The following is a 19286-nucleotide window of genomic DNA, read 5'->3' on the forward strand; positions in this document are numbered from 1 at the left end:
ACCACAGGTAAGTAGGACTTTAATGGGCTCACGCGAGCCCTTTGTTAAATTAAGAAGAAAAAAACAAAAACCAAAATATAATTAGAAATATACAAGAAAAATAGCTAATTGTTTATGGTTTGTAAATTGTTTGTGGTCAATGGTGGCTTTCCTATTGGTCAGTAATATTTACCGCCAAAAACAACCCGTCATTCAAATTTAGCTATAACCGAAAACCACCACCATCTTATTCTCTTGGTTCTTAGTGAAAGGGCGTGGCCAAATAAAACAATTACCAACTCAACATTGGTATTTATGATTGTGAATAGGCCCCCATGTCACCTACTCACCCGTATATGTTTATATTTCCACAATCGAAAGCTTATTTCTGTAAGTCTGAAAGTGAAATTATTTGAGTAAGATAATTATTTCAAGGTGTGCATACAGAATTATAGGTGTTATGAATGAACAATACACAACATTTCATCATTTCGGCTGGCATTCTAGTAAGAAAACAATAGAAAAATAATACAAACACTATGCCGTTGAGTGTTGTACGTGTACGAGTGCCTGCCTTCATTACATTCAGTGAGTAGAATAATTTGTTCACTTCTTTGTTCTAATTAACTTAAATTTGAGACAAGAAAAAAAATGAAATTTAGTCCGGTTGTATTTTTCGTAAACACGTAGGTACTTAACCCAATGTAGGTACAATATAAGAAAGAGAATCTTCATAATCCGATTTTTCGATTTACAGTTTCAAAGTCACACAAAAAAGCTTAGTATTATCATTATTTTCATCCTACTATACAAACATAGGTTTTCTTTAGTTTATATTATATTATATAGAACGAAAACAAACATTACGAATGGAATTAATTGTTTATTTTATTTAAAGTTCAATATTTTTTCAGACCGCTGTAATTTTTATCGACAAAGCGGGTACATCACATTACATAACTGTTAAAATTTCCGAAATAAATACGATCCAAGCCTTAAAATATTCCTTAGTACCTTTTTTGAAATGCTGTAAAATGTTGAACACTACTTATCGTTAAAATAAAACCATTCTTTTTAAGGTTCTACGAAAACCCCTAAAAAACACAAAAATATCAGGCAGACGCTTCGGCTATAACAGAGATACCCAAACTTTCTTGGTCCAGGAGCCTCTTGTAACTAATGACGACTTACCACCTCCCGCGTATCCTTGTTGTCCATTTTACGATGAACTTAAAAAATCTAATTGTCACCTGTGAGGCTGCAAATTATGTGCTATCGTTGGGTGAGCATATCTGATTAAACCCTAACCAATATGTATTATTCACTCCAACCAATCCCTATTGTTCACTTAGTCTCAGTGGGCTATATCTCCCACTTTGGGAATCACTGAGCTGTATCATTGAAGAGAGTTGATGCTTCATAAACCCAACGTTGAAAAGCCACGCAATTTTTCTGAAATTTCATTTGTGTTTTTTTCCGGGGATCATAAATCTCTCAGTTTATCGTTTGCAAACTTTCTTATTGTTTAATGTTTGCCGCAGTGTGTCCCATATTTATGGTAAAATAAAAACCAAAACAAATTTTGACTGAGATCGCGCAGCTGACGCGATGTAAGCGCTTCTTATTATTATCAAGAGTTATTTATTGAACTGCTTCGAATTCCTTCGTGTAAAAGAACTGATAGTGTGAGCAGAGAAAATACATTTAAAATGGTTTTGGACCTTTTTCCTTCTCGATATCACCAAACTGCACTTCGGCGCAGATGTGAAAGAAGGATTATATATTTTTTACACATACTTACACGTTTGTTCATACTACTACAAGTTTTTTGTTGTGGTGGATGCAGTTCAGCTTATTCATTTATTCGAGGTATATATTTTTTCCTTTGTCTTCATTCGACTTATGCTCAACGTGACACAGAATAAAGCAATAAAATACTTTTGTCAGAATGTCAGTCATACTCTTATATAGCAGAATATATTGTCCGTTATCGTTTCATTGTTTATTTATGATGAATGAAATTATTTTTAAAATAACCTACTACCGTTTGTCTTTTAAATTAATCAACCCAACTATTATTTATACTTTTAAGCTTCCTCTCACCAGGTATGTGTGTATACATTTTATTCTTAACAAAGGATATTGTTTTTAGAAATTATAGTCATCAATATTATCGATTTCGCCAGGTCCTAAAACGGTTTTATTAGAAAATTAAAAAAGATGTTTTTAAGAGAAATTTCTAAATCAAATATTTTTAATAGTAGAAAGTGTTATGAAATAACACTAGGAATTTATGGAGAGAAAAAATATCGTGGACCTTTTCAAAAGTTAATTCACATTATAAATACAATGAAAAGGTAAGTAAAGTCGTTTTGTGAAAAGCGCGCGACCTTTAAATTAAATACAAATCGTAAATACCTATGTATATCGTAAGTAGATTAAGTACTCATTAAGTAGATTAAATGCTTGTTTCTCTTCTTCTTCTTCCTTAAGGTTAGATCCGAGGATCCGTCTGTTCCGTTATCAGTCTTTTGTGATGTGGACTGCCAGCTACCATCGCTTCGGAGGTCTTCCAGGTGGTCTTCTGGGTTCTCTTGAAGAGCAATTCGGGCCAGTCTATTTTCTTAAATGCCATCATATACGCAAATAAAAATACTGACTATTTAGCCGTTACGGCTTCCCTAATGCCTCGAACTTTAAATAAGAAAATAACGCCTATTAATGGATTTATTTTTAAATTGAGAATTAATATGTTTTATAAATTAACTATTTCGTAATATTCTCATCCAAATCTTAAAGAGAAAAGAATATTATGAAGTCCTTGCACTATTTGAATTCGTGTGACAAGTGCTACCTACAAAAAATAATATATTGTTTTATTATATATTCTGATTAAAATCTATTTTTACTACGGATAAAAAAATACATATTTAGTGAACGTTTTATATATCATCGGAGGTAAGTGTTAGTGATAACGGAGCGGCGTTGTCACCTTTTAATTTTATTTATAACTAAAAGAAGCTACATTTTTGACCGGAATCCAAATATTATGAGATCAATAAAAGTTTATTGGTTTATGATTTGATTTAACTGGTTTCTTGTGAATATTTATTGCACGATTTTGCGAAATATTCCATAAATATTTACGATAGGTAGGATGGGGGTGGTATCAATGACCAGGTGCACACAATGGCCACTGGACACCCCATTTACTTCTGAAACCCGATCCGTGCTTTTACCGTTCCATCTTTCTCAATTTCTATCGAAATTTTTCATAGAACACATGTTTTCAGATGAGGTTTGATGGTCGAAAGGTAAAGTAAGAAACCTATCTACAATTTACCTTACTATTTCTTCTAATCATTTCACTATTTGAGTAAGTTGAACAAACCATGTTAATTACAGCTTTCTTTAATGGTATTTGTATAATTGCCACGTATTTAATTTAGAAGCAATATAATCCCAATGTTTTTACGTTGCGAGGCTTAGGTCTTAGGCTATGAGTATTTTTTTGTCTACAATGAGCTGCTGGCACATTAAATACCTACCACAAGTTTTATTCATCGAGATATGGAAATTAAACTACGAATTACCCGAAAAAGATATCAAAAAAATCTTTATAATCATGAAAGCCTTCAATTAAGTCGAATAATTTATGGTGGCACGGAAGAGGGGCACAAGTCTGTGGTATATGTCACTGACTTGTACCCCTCTTCCGTTTCATCACTGAAAAAATGCGAAAAAATTCTCAAACTAAAAAGTTACAAATATGCAGCTTGACTTTAGCATCAGTTCTACGAGAAAACGCAAATGTGTCAATTTTGCGTCTGTGGTGGTAGGTGGTTTATATTGTAAAATCTTAAAACTTTTTGTGGCATGATCATGTAATTTAATTTGAATTATAGCGTCCAATTTATTTTTTTGATTAAATAATTGTCGATTTTTGTAATTTTTCCAATGAGTCATTTTTTCTTCAATACTTTTTAAAATGCTATGTATTCTAATTTCGGAACATTTTGAACTACGCCACTTGAAAGTCAGTTAAATTTTTACGTAGATGTACAAAATATTTCGTCCGTCTCCAAACCGCTGGCCCATTGTTTACCGCCTTACCCTACTCTTTATGATAAATTACTTCACTTTAAACTTGACGCTCGATTTGCTATGTCGTGGTTATATATTTTTTTCAAATGTTTTATTCAATTTAGTTTATTAATTAAAAACCGGTTTAGCATTAAATTTACCATAAAACCGCCGGTACAAGTAAAATTTAATTTATCTACAATACACGTGAACCTCCGTATAGAATCAATGCCCTAGGCTGGTTTTGTAATAATTAGTTAACGTAATATAGATAGCACTAGGTTCTTTTTATTCTTACATTACTGTCCAAATTAAACAAGCTTGTAGGAGTATGGGTATACAACCCCGAGTGCCCCACTCATTTATCCTATTATTTCTCCATTTCTTTTTATATATAACAGAAATGTCCTCTGAAAAAAAAACGCTGAGCTCCTTCACCAACATCTATCCACTCCATTCCCAAATCTGGACCTCAGGACACCATATCGAATGAAAACCGAGTGAAGCTGATGCAGTGCCCTATGAACCAACTGGGTGCAGATAGGCGTCAAAGAAGAAATAAGTATTTTGAGCTTTCACTGCTACACAGAAATACACAAGGTGGTCTCAAATTTTAGTACATGACTGTACATGATCTCTAAAAGCAGAAAATAAAAATCAATTAGTTTATTTTAATACGTATTTATTTGGATTTCTCTTAAATATAACAACAAAATAACATTGAGTAATTATTTAAAACAAATCAATCAACACAATCAGTGCTAGATTGTGTACAATCTTATTCGCATAAGATAAAACTTATAAAATAATTGATCAATACAAGACATTCGTAGCTTTCACAATGCAAACTAGACATTTGATCTAATAAAAAGGTATAATATAACATGATACATAGGTGCAATCATTTACATGCAATTTTTTTTTAAAACATTATTTCAACTTAACGTAACCTCATATTTGTTGCTTGCATAAATCTACTATTACGACATCTGTTGATGTCATAATAAATTCCACCTCACATTGTGCACTTCCCCGTGTTATTATAAAATGGATGATGAGGATCTTCACTCGGCGAATAAATATACCTTTAATAAATTAACAGGTCAATTAGTTAATATAGAATTCCTACAACTTAGACCATTGTGTTATGCAATGTATACAAATAAAATAATAATTTGGATAATTTTTTTAGTGCCATAGTGCATCATAAAATACTACCTGAAGGGCCCTTATAAGGACATGGATAATAATAATAATAATAATAATAGGATGATGATGATAATGATATACAAAAAATAAAAAGATTAAAACGTCCTCAATCGGTCTCGGGCCGTCGAGTGGGCTGAGTCTGGAGCGGGGAAAAGATGAGCTGACAAATTAAAACGCCTTCCTCTTGATCCCCATGGGCTAGAGAGTGGCCAAGGTGTTGAGCAGGACGCCTCCCTGAGCGATGGTCGTCACGCTGGAGGGCAGCTTGTTGAGCTCCTCGTCATTGTGGATGGCCAACTTACAACTTCCAGACTAGCACAATTCAAACGGGACTTCACTTTTATCCTCTTTTGTCGCCCTTCTGTGATCCGACATGATGGTTTAATCTCTGAGGTTTTCCGCTTTCGCTTTCATTCGAATGGGAGCTGGCGTTATTTAGGTATTTAAGGTTGTAGTTTGATTTCATAAAATTTAACCATTTAAGCACATGTTCTAGGATCGTTGTTGTCTTTGCACATTTTTATTGCAGTCATTTATCCCCGAACCTTAGATTATTATCTCTTTACTGCAAACATACTTACTTGGACCGTGGTGTGTCAGCAGGAGGAGTCAAGAATGTTGAAGGATTTGAATAAACTTTATTCTGACCACTCCCAAATCCATTCGCCACCATCTGAATAATTTACACTAATTTTAGTAATAAATTCAAATAAACATTACACATAAAAAATATTTTAAATATAAAAATATCTTACTAATTATAGAATCAGTAATTTTAAAATATCACTCAGTTACACAGTTGAAAATATAGCTTTTGTCCACGTCCATAGTGTCGTGGTTAGCGCATTTGCCTGCCGTTTGGCGGTCCGAAATTTGATTCCCAGGGGGGCCAAAATAAATATTCATAGATTTTTATTGTACTATGTATTCAATATTTTCCTGGAATGGTACCAGATGGGCAGGATTGATCACATTACCTTTATATAATTAACAATTATGTTAAAATTTAATCAATCTTTTGCAGTGCCCTATGCACCATTGGGTGAGGATAAGGAAGGGAAGAAGTGAGGCTTTATATTACATTCTTGGAAAACAAACAAAAAACTCAATTAAGATGGTTTGAAGAAAAACATTAGTGATGGGATGAATCGAATGAAGATAATCAAGTTATCCCAATAATCTGCTCATTCAAAACAATATTCGATTGTTAAGCCATATGATAATAGAATAAGTTATTTGATTACTAAGATGACTAATGATTAATTTATAATCTATAAAATAACCTGATAAATCCCATCAATAGTAAAAAAATGGTATTTTAATCATTTTGTAATTCTGCATGACTCATGAGCATACAAGTAATAAAAAAATTTAATTTACTAAACAAATATTGCAATATATGCCCTTGTCACGGGAAACCCCATTTAGGGCAAATTATTGCAAATACAAAAATGCAAATGCATTTATAAAAATAAAACAAATAAATTAAATGAAAAAAAATTAAAAAAATAACATATTAGCTTACATTATTTTTGCTCCCAGTTCTGCTTCCAGAATATCGCTGTTTATTTACTCTCAACGGTGTCACAAGGTTAGACCTGAAATCCTAATAGAAAACCTTAAATGTAAGAAATACCACTAGCGTGTTAGTAATCGAAACGATAGTTTCAAGTCAATATAATTGGTACAGCACCTGGGACGAATAGACCGGAGTATGTTGTGGAACACTCATTTGGGATCGTGCGGAGGAACAATGGACTGGTATCATCGGGAGTGGACTACGGAATGGAGAATTTTTTCCTAAAAATATTTTAACAAATTTTAAATATCCGTAAATTAATAAAAAATATACCACATCACCTGCTCATTTATAAAGCCTACTGTCAAAATTAGGTAAGTTAATATTTTAGACAAATGGCGTTACCAATGAATTTTGTCTATTTATCTTTCTAGAAAGAGTTTGTACGTTTAGTAATCTTAATAAAAATACATTTTCAGTCATTAACATTGTTGTTTAATTTTATTTTATAAGTACAGTTTGTTTTATTATCACGTATATAAAAGATTCCACCTCCATAATGTGGCGGTAAGCATGCTTGGCTACCATATTGAAGATCGTGGGTTCGATTCCCAGGGAGGGTAAAAATAAAACAGTAATATGTCACTCAAATATTTATTTAATATTATAAAAGTTGTTTAAAAATAGTTACTAAATAATTTGTAAAATCCCAGGCAATAAATCAATTCAAGATATTGTAATATACCATTTTATGTCTTGATTTAAAAGTTATGTTAAAGTTTAAAATTGCATTTACTACACATGCCAAGGATTGTTGTGTTTAAAATCAGCATTTTGCATTACTTTCAATGAAGAAAAAAGGTTTATATAATTTTTGAAGAGTGGTCATAGCCTTTGTCACCATGTAGGTAATACTAATGCTTTTGTCTTATTTTAATATCTATTATGAAAATCAAAAAGGTATTTTATTTTGAAAAGATTCTAGTATACCGTACCTACAATCAAGAAAACACTGCTTCTATACGATGCTGTACCCTATGCACGATTGGGTGCAGATGATGGTTAGAAGAGAAGTACCTACAATATTTTAACCTTACAAATTATATCACATTATATTAGGGAAAAGAATATTAACCTGCTAGAGCAGACTTCAATGCCTTATTTTCCTTGTACAAATGTTTTAGGCTCCCATACATCTTTTCAGATATTTGATGCAAACGATGTACTTCAACTTTTGTATTCTGATACTTGCGGTCCTGTTTTACTCAAAATAATGTTTTATTTTAAAAAGTTTTGCAGAAAAAATACTTAATGTTATGCATCATAGTGCAAATAGATTGAATAATACCAATGATATCCAATGCGTAGTGAGCTTCATTCGATGCTGTTTTTGAAAGTCTAAAACACGCATCAACTTGGACAAGATCTCATCAGGCTCAGCAAAGAATTCCCTCACTTCAGGTTTCATCTAGATTGCAAATTAACAAAAAATATACCAGTATTCTAGGTATGACTTAATCAAATCAGTAGCAACACTGCGGTTTGTGAAACCCATATTGAAATAATTATTTTATCTAATATAAGTAAGTGTAATTACTACAAGTAATAGCATAGTTTTGTATACTTACAGATACCTTTTTTATAATTTACATTTTGTACATAGTTCAGCACCTATGCTAAACAAAAGTATTTCATGTTTTAAAAAAACTTCCCCCAAACAATAGATAAACAAGCATTTAATTGAACTATCCAAAACGATACCCATTGAAAAGTAAATAATGAATGTTGCTTTGAAATCAATGTCAAAATTGTGAATATTTCTAGTGAAACTATTTACTTACATCAGGGACAAGTTGAATGCTACTGCAAGCAGTATTGCACACTTTACAAGTTCCATTTTCTGTGCCTAAAAAAACATTTTCGTAAGTGATTTTGAGTTTGTCATACTGATTATATGCAGTAGAAATAAGATTTACCATTTCCCAAACAATCGACGCAATACATGTGCCCACAGCTTGTGAGAGAAAACGGCTTTTCTTTTAAAGGCTGTCGAAAGCAAATATTACAATGAATCCAATCCATTGCTAACACATTGTTTTCCAAGGCCTCATTGAAATTTTCATTCAAGTTGTAAACATAGTACTCAAGTTACTATTTTGTTTTCAAATTTGTAATGTTCCAATTTTAAATCATTTGCAGACTGACAAGTTATGAAAATAAGTACCTAATTATAAGTCATATTAATTTTAAAAATCTAAGAAGTACCTTCCAAAATCAAAAATAGTAAATGAGTGGAAAGTACCTACCCAACCTATATTCATAGTAAATTTTAATGTGCAAAGCTTTTTGCTAAGCCTTCAAAAGCTTTTTGGTAGGTACTTTTGACAAAATTTACATTTTTCAATAACAATAAATCAATAGCCTAACTATGAAACTAACAGTAGGTACCATATGTTCATTCTGCTAATTTTGCCAGATTCTTCTATGATTTTCCAAATTGTAATTTAATTGTTTATCACCAATATGCAGCAAATATAAAATATTTCATATAAATAGGTGTTTTAGGCAAAAGTTATATTTATTATACGTATGACAATTATTTAAGTAATCATTTCAAAAAGGAGTTTTAAAATGTACTGAGTTTGGGTTAATTTAAGTTAATATGGATAATTATATTGTTTGGATTGTGGCTCCCTTAAAAATTCTATGCATTAAAATTTCGATGTAATATTTACTAAATTTATTTATGTTTTTCAGGGCAGAGGGAACATTTCACTATATGTACTTATTTAACCAGAGATTACGGGATGGGAAAATTTAAAGCGGACATCTTAAATTGTGTTGGGGAGTACTGAGGCAACACATATAAAGAATGTAGTAACAACTAGCATGTATCTTAATTTTTTACTGATATTTTATGTCATATTTCAACTAATTCTCAAAAACCATGTAGCACCTATTTTTTAAATGTTTTTAGTAAACGTTCTTGGTAAAATGTGAGTTTTTCTTATCATTGTAAATTTTATGATAGTCCCATATTAAGGTTTAAACAAACCCAGTGATCTAGGGTTAATACATTATTTATAAGCGTATGTCATGATTCGTTTCTACCTACCTTTATTATGAATTTATCGATAGTTTCATTATAAAAAATCATGTTAAAGAAAATGTGTTATCAATTATGTATTATGATTGATTGTCATGTCATACCTATTGACAGATTTGCATACATGTACATAAAGTTATTAAGGGGACAGGTGAGCAGACTTAAACTTTAGATTCCGGTCCAGAGTTAAAATAAATTATTGTAGTGGAGATATATATAGATTAATCCTGTAATTTTGTGGAAAGATTGATATTATACAGAAATTTAGGTATTATACAGAGAAAAGTAAAATATATTTTTCATAAATTTTATTAACAAAAACAAATTCTTATATAAATTTTAAACACAAATATAGTAAAATTATTAAAACTCATCTAATGAAATACTTTTAATTGGTAAAACTTTCGCAGTTGATAAATGTATCCTAACAATCCATGGCTTGAAAAGTTGTGTTACTTTGTCTATTTTTGTAAGCATTTTAATACTAAATCATCACTTTTTTTTGTCAGATGGATCCAATTCATCATCCGAAGTACTGCTATCGCTGTCGCTACTGTCTGAGCTCTCTGAACTATCTTTGCTTCTCAAATCTTTTTTGTAATTACCAGAAATAAGGCCATTTCTAAAAATTAAAAATACATATAATATAAATTTTGTAACACACAATAATAAAATAAATATATAAAATAATATAAATATTTCCTTACTGGTTGACTATAGCTAACAAGTTGGCCACATTACGGTCATCCTGCCACGCAGAGAGGTTCTTGGAATTAGCTTGACTGGCAAGCTCTTCAATTTCATTTTGTGGCTTATTAAGTAATATTCCCAGAATTTCCTTTGCCCCCTCGGATGCTTCAGAAAATCCACATTCCAGTAAATAGTTGAGTGCAGGCTGAGAAAAGAAAAAAGAAGAAAAAAGATTATGAATACATATCACAAAAATGTATAGACAAAAATATAAAAATATATAGACAAATGAAGCATAATAATGAACTTTAAAAGTACTGAAAGAAAAGTATTCAATGTATTTCTAAAATCACAATCACCACAATAAAATTTAAAAAAAAACAGATGTAATTTAAACGCAAAGATTGTTCAAACCAGGTCCTGAATTTTTTATTAATTACTCTTCATTTGGCAATTTAATGATTATTTAGTACATTGAAAGGTGTGTTGTTATCAAGTAATATCTTCCAACTAACTATGTAAGTTTATTACATTATGCAGCATTTCTAGTATGTACGATATTTTAAAGAATAGTGTATATCAGGAGGAGCCGCGAAAACATTAGAGGTCTCAAACAAAGAGTCTGTCATGAAGTGGGTTAATCCAAACAAAATTAACATTGCTTGCATTAAAGTGGATGTTATCATTATAAATATGCAAGAATTGTTGAGATGAAACATATCAGTTTGTGAATTATTATCAGGATATGTAATACTATAAATGCATATGGTATAAATAAACTCACTGTTGCTAATGAGGGTTTTTTTTCTGCGATGGCAAGACGTGCGAACTCTAGGAGTGGCTGCGGTGACAGCGGTATACCAGATACTCCCGCATCTTCACTTAACTTCTTCACAACGGGTTCAGCATCAGAAAATCTATTTCCACGCACCAATAGTTCCAATACATGGGCTAACATCGCCCCAGTCCACCTAAAAACATTGATATAATTTTATTTTATTGTATGGCAAATTCAGTGGATCAATATTATTATTTGTTGAATTATTTTTTTTTTAAATATTACCGATTAATAGTATCATTTTATTTCTTATGTTAAATACATATTCTAATATTTATGTACCATATTCTATGTATACTTAATTCAAAAGATTTACATTTGTATACATTTTATAATAATAAATTGCTATTACAGCAATTTTAACATATTTTTTAACCTCGTAACTACTGGTAGATATTAATATGGTGGCATCTGGCATATTGTGAACTTTTTATAAAAAAAAATACATATTTAAGTACATATGTCATAATTATCCCAGGATATGTATACGCATGTTGCAATAAAAAGCACTCGACTAGTAAAATGAATATAAAACAGAATTTGAGTGAATAGGAAATTTGAAACATGTTAACACAATTGAAAGGTTATTTAATATAATAAAACTTTAAAGCTCCAAATTTGAGATATTTATATCCTCTTGTGTACTTTTTATGAGCACTTAAATAAAATTATAGAATATATTTATCATACCCTTGTCTGTTTGTTTTTTCTAATGGTTGGCTTTCTACTTGGGTCCAGATGTCGAATGCAATGTTAGCGAAGGTATTTTCCAATGAGGGTGGCTTATATTCATCTCCGTACTGACTGGAAATGGAACTCAACCCTAACTGTAAGGCTGTGCCCAATGTTTTCACATTAGCATCATCTTCAACTTTTTTCACCGGTGAAGAGGCTGGTGAGAAAAACATACACATAAACATTTATAGCAACCTCGTGAGTCAGCCAAAATTAGGGCAGATCTGACCACAGAAAATTGAAATTGTAACGTATCATACTTACATTTTTTATTGGCTAAATTTTCTGTTGCTTCTTCCGCTGCGATTTTAGGTGGAAGATTTCTCACCATGGATTCTAACAAAAACTCAATCAACGTTTGCATTGTAGAATGGCCAAACATCAGCATATGTGACCATATTAACGGATAATGTTCACACGCATTGTTGGCATCAAGAGTATGAAGAACCTATAAATCACAATATATTGAATTACATCATTCCTATTTTATTTATCACTTTGTTGCTATGCATAAATTTTATTCTGAATAATTTGTTATAATATATAAATACAAATACTATTGTACAAATATCGTAGTCATACAGGAGAAAGTGACCAAGTGCATTTTTTACAAAAACGTAATTATTGACTATTTGATATCTTACTAGCTTAATATTGCCCTGAAAAAATGCCAAAGCGATTTTAAACTTGGAATATAATATATGGACTTGTTTAATATGACTAACTGCATTGATGTTTATTTTCTTGCCAAGCAAAAGTGACTTAAACGGCCCTCCTGAACATTTTACGTTTTGTAGTTGGTCACTTTCTCCTGTACGACTACGATATGTATATGAATTTGTATTAATTTATGTTTATATTTTGACTTTTTTAATAAAAATTGTAATAATCAATGCAATCTTGCTTATACCTCCTTCATAACAGATGGCTCTGGTACGTAGACATTGGGCACAAGATCATGATAGAATTCGATAAATGATTCCAGAGGTTCATGGCGACAATGCAAGGAAAAGTAATGGCGGTAATAAATGCTCTCTTTATAGGAGTCTCCAATCAAATTATAATTTGAGCTGTGCAGTAGCAAGGCATGAACTCGCTTCGCTAAATCTAAATCCTAAAATGTTAAAAATAACAAAAATAATTACATTAGAAAATACTTAAAAACCAATATTAATTTTAACCAATTCACATATTACATACCATAACATGATAACGACATATGTTCATAGCAGTCACAAAGAAGAAACTGTCTTTAGAGTCTTGAATTTTAAATTCTTTGTCTTGAATTTCATTCATAATGGAATATAATATATCACTTCTGGGGCCTTCTGCAACATTACAAACAAATCAATTACACTACACGTAACTTAACATTACGGGCTGCGCATTCTAGCCAAATTAATTTAAAACAAATATCACAATTATATATAATAGCACGAAAAACAACGACAACAAAAAAAATTCAAGTGCGATGTGCTTTTCATTATCATTATTAACCATTCAAATTGAAGTTGAGTTAGAATCCTATTTAACTGCTGTTTGGATACAAACATATTACTTGCGTGTGGCAAAACCACATGTGTCATAAAACATTACAATCTGTATCATCAGATAAAAATCATAAAAATACATTCAGCTCCACAATATACTATTTATACTAATGTATACGATGTCTTCAATAAAAAATAAACTTGGCATGTGAAAAAGCATGCACATATCATTGGGAAAAAAAATTATATGGTCTTATAATTTTTTAACCATTACAAAACAACAACAGAAACTTACTCTCCTTGCAGAAAATGCACAGTACATGATACCATGTAGCTAGGGAGGGCTCAACACCCATTTTCTTGAATTCAGATAATGTTTTCATACAATACTCTTTGCCTTTAGAAGAATTCAAACTTGATAATGTTTCTAACACTGAATTCAATGTTCCAATATCTGGCTGCAACCCCTAAAACATTACAATAAAATGAAGACTAACATAAAAAAATCTAATACATATAATGATTGGCTATGGTGCATAACCTAGTCATCTTTTTTTTCCTTTCATTTTAAAAACACATTTATAGAAAAAGTTCTATTTTTGGGGATACATATTCACCACCAAGAAAACAATAAAAAAGTAATTAAACAAAAGGAGAGAAAAACATCATTGTAAAAGATAGAATTCAAACCGGCAACTTCATGATTTTATTTATTTTTTTTACAAAATACATTTTTAAATAATACAAAATAGTTGGTAAATATACAAAACATTTAAAATATAACATTTCTACCTCTCTAATAAAGAAGATACTTGTGTTTAGAGAAGGAGTTCGTTTTACAATTATTATTTTTTTATAAACAAAGTAAATTAGAAATAAACAAAGTAAATTTAAAAAAAAAAAAATATTCCTTGGTATGAAGTCTAGGTAGGGGTGAGTCTTATATGTTTTTAAAATTTAGTTTTAAAGGTTTGATAATTTTTATTATCTTATTGTATTATTAAAATGAACAACAATAGTTTAAAAATAAAACTTACCTTTGCATTCATGTCGTTCAGCAATTCAAGTACCATTTGCCATCTAAGATCGTTACCCTCCTTTAAAAATCCGACAACACTCAGTAAACCATTGTACACGGAACAATTTAACTCTATATTACTTTCCAAGCACTCTTGATATAACGCATATGCGCTTTCAGCCTGCAAATATTAAAATATCAAGTTGGGTATATATTTTAAAGGTACCTTTTACCTTATTTTAGAAACCTAAATAAAACAATAATAAAAAATTGTCCCGTGGTTAGTGTCAGAGTTTCTCGTAACCCACTCTACCACAATTTGATACCTATTTTTAATAATGAGCCGCTTAGGCTAACAGAAATAGTATGAAATTGAAATATTTGTGTAAATAATAAAAACACAAATATTTATTTAAAAAAAAAAAAAAAAACAAACAAAACAAAACAATGTAGAACAGTTATGAATTTTAAAATTTCTATTTCAACACTCATTTCTTTAACAAAACATTATTTATTTTATTACAAAACAGATAAGTATGGATTATAAATTTTCATTTTAGCTTTAAAGAACATATTTAAATTCAATATGTAACTACACCAAAACAAATATTTTTGCCGTCATATCTCTTACTCTCAAACAATCGCTCAAGATACTATCGCAATACATGGCACAAGTGAGATACAAATATATTTTGTTTAATTACGGCGATCGCCAATAATCCACATAGACCAATTTTAGGATGTAACCATACAAAAGGATTACTTTATATTTGTGTCCATTTTATTTAATTTTTTGGATTTATCTTCAGGAATATTGAGAACTATCCATATTTTAACCTAAAAAACTTTAGGATGTTAACACACGGTCTGGAGAAATTGAGGTTTGAGTTTCGCAAACCACACTGTCACAATTTGTGCGCCAAACATGCGTTATGCATTATCAAAGAAGGCACAGACTATGCGCCTATCGCAGGTTCATTTAAAAAAAGTCAATAATAAAATATACTTCAAATAATAAAATAGGAGTCAAAAGTATGTATAAAATATTTCACCTGATAGTATTTACACATTCCTTGTATTAAAGCACAATATGCCTCTGGTGTTTTGTTCTCCATACTTGCGAATATAGACTTTGCAAGTCCGTTATTTCTGAAATTAAACCATGATATGCATATGTAGTTAACTACTTTGGATTACACAAAATTATTACAAATATGTGTATATTTTTTATTAAGCCTAACAAAAAATTACATTCTGTGTTTAGCACTTCTAATCGTTATTTACACTCAATGGTGCATAGGGCACTGCATCATATATAAGCAGTGTTATCTTGATCATTAAATACATGAAAGAAAGGTGGTCAGCCCTACATTTCAGGTCCAGGGTAATAACAAATAAATTTAAAAAAAATCACTTCTATTTATTTTGACCCCCCGGGGAATCAAATGTGGGACCTCTAGCGCGGTAGCCAAATGGGCTGACTACTACTATAGATATTTATCTACCCAGATGTCAAAACAAAGTAAAAATAATAAGGCATGTTTTAAGAAATTGTATTTTGAATTTTGGGTACTGCCAATTTATACATCTATCTGTGATAACTGCAAAGCAGACACATTTGCGCAGTATCACAAAAAATAAGTTAATAAAATGCTTAAGCGTTGTTTTGTATACCCTGAACATTTTTTTTTTATATATAATATACTAGTGTATATTATTGATTTATTTTTATATCAATCAGAAAATTATAGTATTTATTCTTATTATTAAAATATGTTTTTATTTTAAATGTATTAAATATTCAGTCCACCTCCGTAGTGTAATGGTGAGCACGTTCAGCTACCGTTCCCGGTCCCGGGTTCGATTTCCAGGGTGGGGGTCAAATAAATATAAGTGATTTTTTCAATCTAATATTTATTCAATAATACCCAGGACTGGTACCTGAAGCGGAGGGCTGATCACCTTTCCATCATCTGTTAACGATCAAGATAACACCGCATTTATATGATGCAGTGCCCTATGCACCATTGGGGTGCAGATAAGGGTTTGAATGAAATGAAAAATATAATAAAACTTACTTCCAAATTACAATGTGCCGCTCTGCTCCCATCCATTTTCCTTGACGGAACCATCTTTCCTCGACCCATTCTTCTCCTATGGGATCCTCTTCATTAAAGAAACACAGAAGTTCAAGGAACTGTTGCTTGGACTCCTGGCTAATGCTGTTTGGATCTTTGGCTTCTAATAATTGATAAACTTGTTTTGCATCGGACACCAAAGAACTCATCATGCAAGTCTTTAAATCTTCTTCTGTAACCTGGATAAATAGTCAGCTTACAATTAGTAGACTGAATCGCAGTAACTAAAGTTACTAATTATGTAGTATGTTACAAAAGAAAGAGAGAAAAGTAATCATATTGGAATTATTCTCAAAAGCAAACTCAAAGTTAAATTTAAATTAATAACAACATTTTGAGTGTTCAAATACTTCCAATAATTCGAGTAGTGTGGTTGTCAATAATGGGTAGAATTGGTGAATGTTACACGCGTGTAAAGTGATCACTTAAACCAGCCTATGACGGTCGTAAGCCCCGTAAATGCCCAGACTTCCATATTTTTCTTCATCTTTGATGAGATGTCAAAAAATAATCTTACATTGATAACTTCACTTAAAGCTAATTTCTCAAGATTATCCAAATGAAGACCAGACTATGAAATATTTTTATTTGTTTATATTATTTTTTGACATCTCAGTATAGATGAAGAAGAATATGGATGTCTGGGCATTTACGGGGCCTACGACCGTCATACGCTGGTTTAAGCGATCACTTTACCCTTTATGAATCCTGGATTATAATCACATACATTAGAAACGCTAGAAAATATCCGTTTATTTTTTATTTTAGCTTATAATTTGACCGGTTAATTTATAATCAATAATTTAAAAAATAACTCCTAATTGCCGATAATCCAGATTTGTGTTTAGCTATGGAAACAGTTAATTATGATCACATTTGTGATAAACTGATGTTCCAATCAACTACTTTTCAAGTATATTTCAGTTTCTGTAAAATAGTCAAAATGAAAATAGAATTTTACTTTTCTGGTATGCAGATTAGTATTTGAGAAAAAAGATAAATATTGCTTCACTTACTGCAGTGTTGTCATCATAGACTGGTTTCGGTATGTATGCTTTAATTGGTGGTTCAGCATTTTTATATGGAGTTGTTAACTTCAAGGGTGGATCTGATACAGTGAGCATGAAGAAGTCTCTATGCTCCTGCCTTACCCAATGAGCTGCCTTCCTACCAGACTCTTGGGCCATGGCATACACACGTTTCTTGTAGTTGGAATTGGGAATGAGGAATGGATCATCGTGGTATCTATAGAAACAGTTCAATAAAAAATATTTCAATTAACAACACATATATGTTGGTCTTGTCAAGCTTCTTAGTAAAATCACCACAACTGCTTTTAAGATTTTGTATGACAATTTCAGGGGATTTGATTTTTTTCTATGAGAGACTCATACATATTAACAATATCCAAGTTACTCAAGCTAGTACGAGTATGGATATACAACCCTGAGTGCCTCAGCTATTTTCCTTTTCCATCCGACTCTTCAACTTGTTACAAATAAAAGTACTATTTAAATCTGCCCACATAGTATCATCAACAGATGTCTAAATTCTCCGGGGAGGATGATGTAATTTTAGATACAATTCTAAATCCTAAGTTCATTCCAATGAACAAGGTCAGTTACCATTTAAATTACTAACCCAAATTAATTATTATCTTCAGATCCATTCCTTGGTTAATATTATGACTCTATTTTTTTTTTAAACCACGAAGATGATTTCGTTTTATGTATCCAGAAAATTGTTATTAACTACCAAAGGCAAATGATTAAATTTCACAAAAATGGGAGCACAAAAATGGGAGGACAAAAATGTCCACTTTTTGTCCTCCCATTTTTGAAATTAAAATTTCAACAAATAAATATTAAAGTACTTACTTATAATGTGGTGCCGTGGGATCACGACCTATAGTACTCTCTAAGGCCTGAAGTATATCTGTGGGACCGCGATGAATTCTGTTTGGAATAACAAAATCCTCAGGTTTGGCTTCCGACTTTGTTGAAGTTGAATAGGCCTTATGTTTTGGGATTGAAACAACGGCACATGATTGGAGATATTTGTTGGATCTAAATGATAAAATAAACAATAAATTCACACTACAATACCGATAAGATTTGAAATTTACTTCTTATTCAAATAAAAATATTAATAAAATTTTAAGGTTATGCTTAACAATTTATTCACCTCCAGCTGCGGACAAGAGGCGAATATTTGTTCATATTGGTGTCAGTATTTCCGAGAAAATAACCAAGGAACTGAAAATACGCCCATAAAAATTATTCGTCAATGTAAAAATGAAATCTTAAAAATTCAAACGCCAAAACTTATTGGTTATTTACTTTTTTAAAATTATTTGTGGCTTTTAAAAAACATAAATGTAATGATAAAAGTACTTACGTAAATGTTAAAAACGGGGAGAGTAATGCGATACTTTTAATTATAAAATATGTTATTTGTATTTCGTTTTTACGCTTTCGGTAC

The 19286-nt window shown here is 31.0% G+C and overlaps 2 protein-coding genes across 2 annotated transcripts; both read right to left on the reverse strand.

The window, feature by feature from the left end:
* Positions 1 to 4737: 4737 nt before the first annotated feature.
* Positions 4738 to 8943, reverse strand: LOC148306767 (E3 ubiquitin-protein ligase RNF212B-like). Its single transcript, XM_088264387.1, has 8 exons — positions 8767 to 8943; positions 8632 to 8696; positions 8139 to 8258; positions 7926 to 8046; positions 6965 to 7071; positions 6797 to 6877; positions 5853 to 5944; positions 4738 to 5147 (listed from the first exon to the last, which is right to left on the reverse strand). The coding sequence occupies exons 1-8, from the start codon at positions 8870 to 8872 to the stop codon at positions 5078 to 5080; spliced, it is 762 nt and encodes a 253-aa protein (XP_088120513.1). The 5' UTR covers positions 8873 to 8943; the 3' UTR covers positions 4738 to 5077.
* A 1246-nt stretch (positions 8944 to 10189) lies between these two features.
* On the reverse strand, positions 10190 to 19169 carry LOC148306768 (small ribosomal subunit protein mS39). Its single transcript, XM_088264358.1, has 14 exons — positions 18990 to 19169; positions 18683 to 18871; positions 17822 to 18050; positions 16746 to 16984; positions 15720 to 15816; positions 14687 to 14848; positions 13945 to 14116; positions 13360 to 13487; positions 13070 to 13273; positions 12424 to 12607; positions 12115 to 12316; positions 11371 to 11557; positions 10604 to 10791; positions 10190 to 10518 (listed from the first exon to the last, which is right to left on the reverse strand). The coding sequence occupies exons 1-14, from the start codon at positions 19022 to 19024 to the stop codon at positions 10389 to 10391; spliced, it is 2346 nt and encodes a 781-aa protein (XP_088120484.1). The 5' UTR covers positions 19025 to 19169; the 3' UTR covers positions 10190 to 10388.
* Positions 19170 to 19286: the final 117 nt, after the last annotated feature.

This window comes from Brachycentrus maculatus, unplaced genomic scaffold, assembly GCF_059751285.1.
Source record: "Brachycentrus maculatus isolate JH-2025_06_01 unplaced genomic scaffold, ASM5975128v1 h1tg000226l, whole genome shotgun sequence".
Lineage (NCBI taxonomy): Eukaryota > Metazoa > Arthropoda > Insecta > Trichoptera > Brachycentridae > Brachycentrus > Brachycentrus maculatus.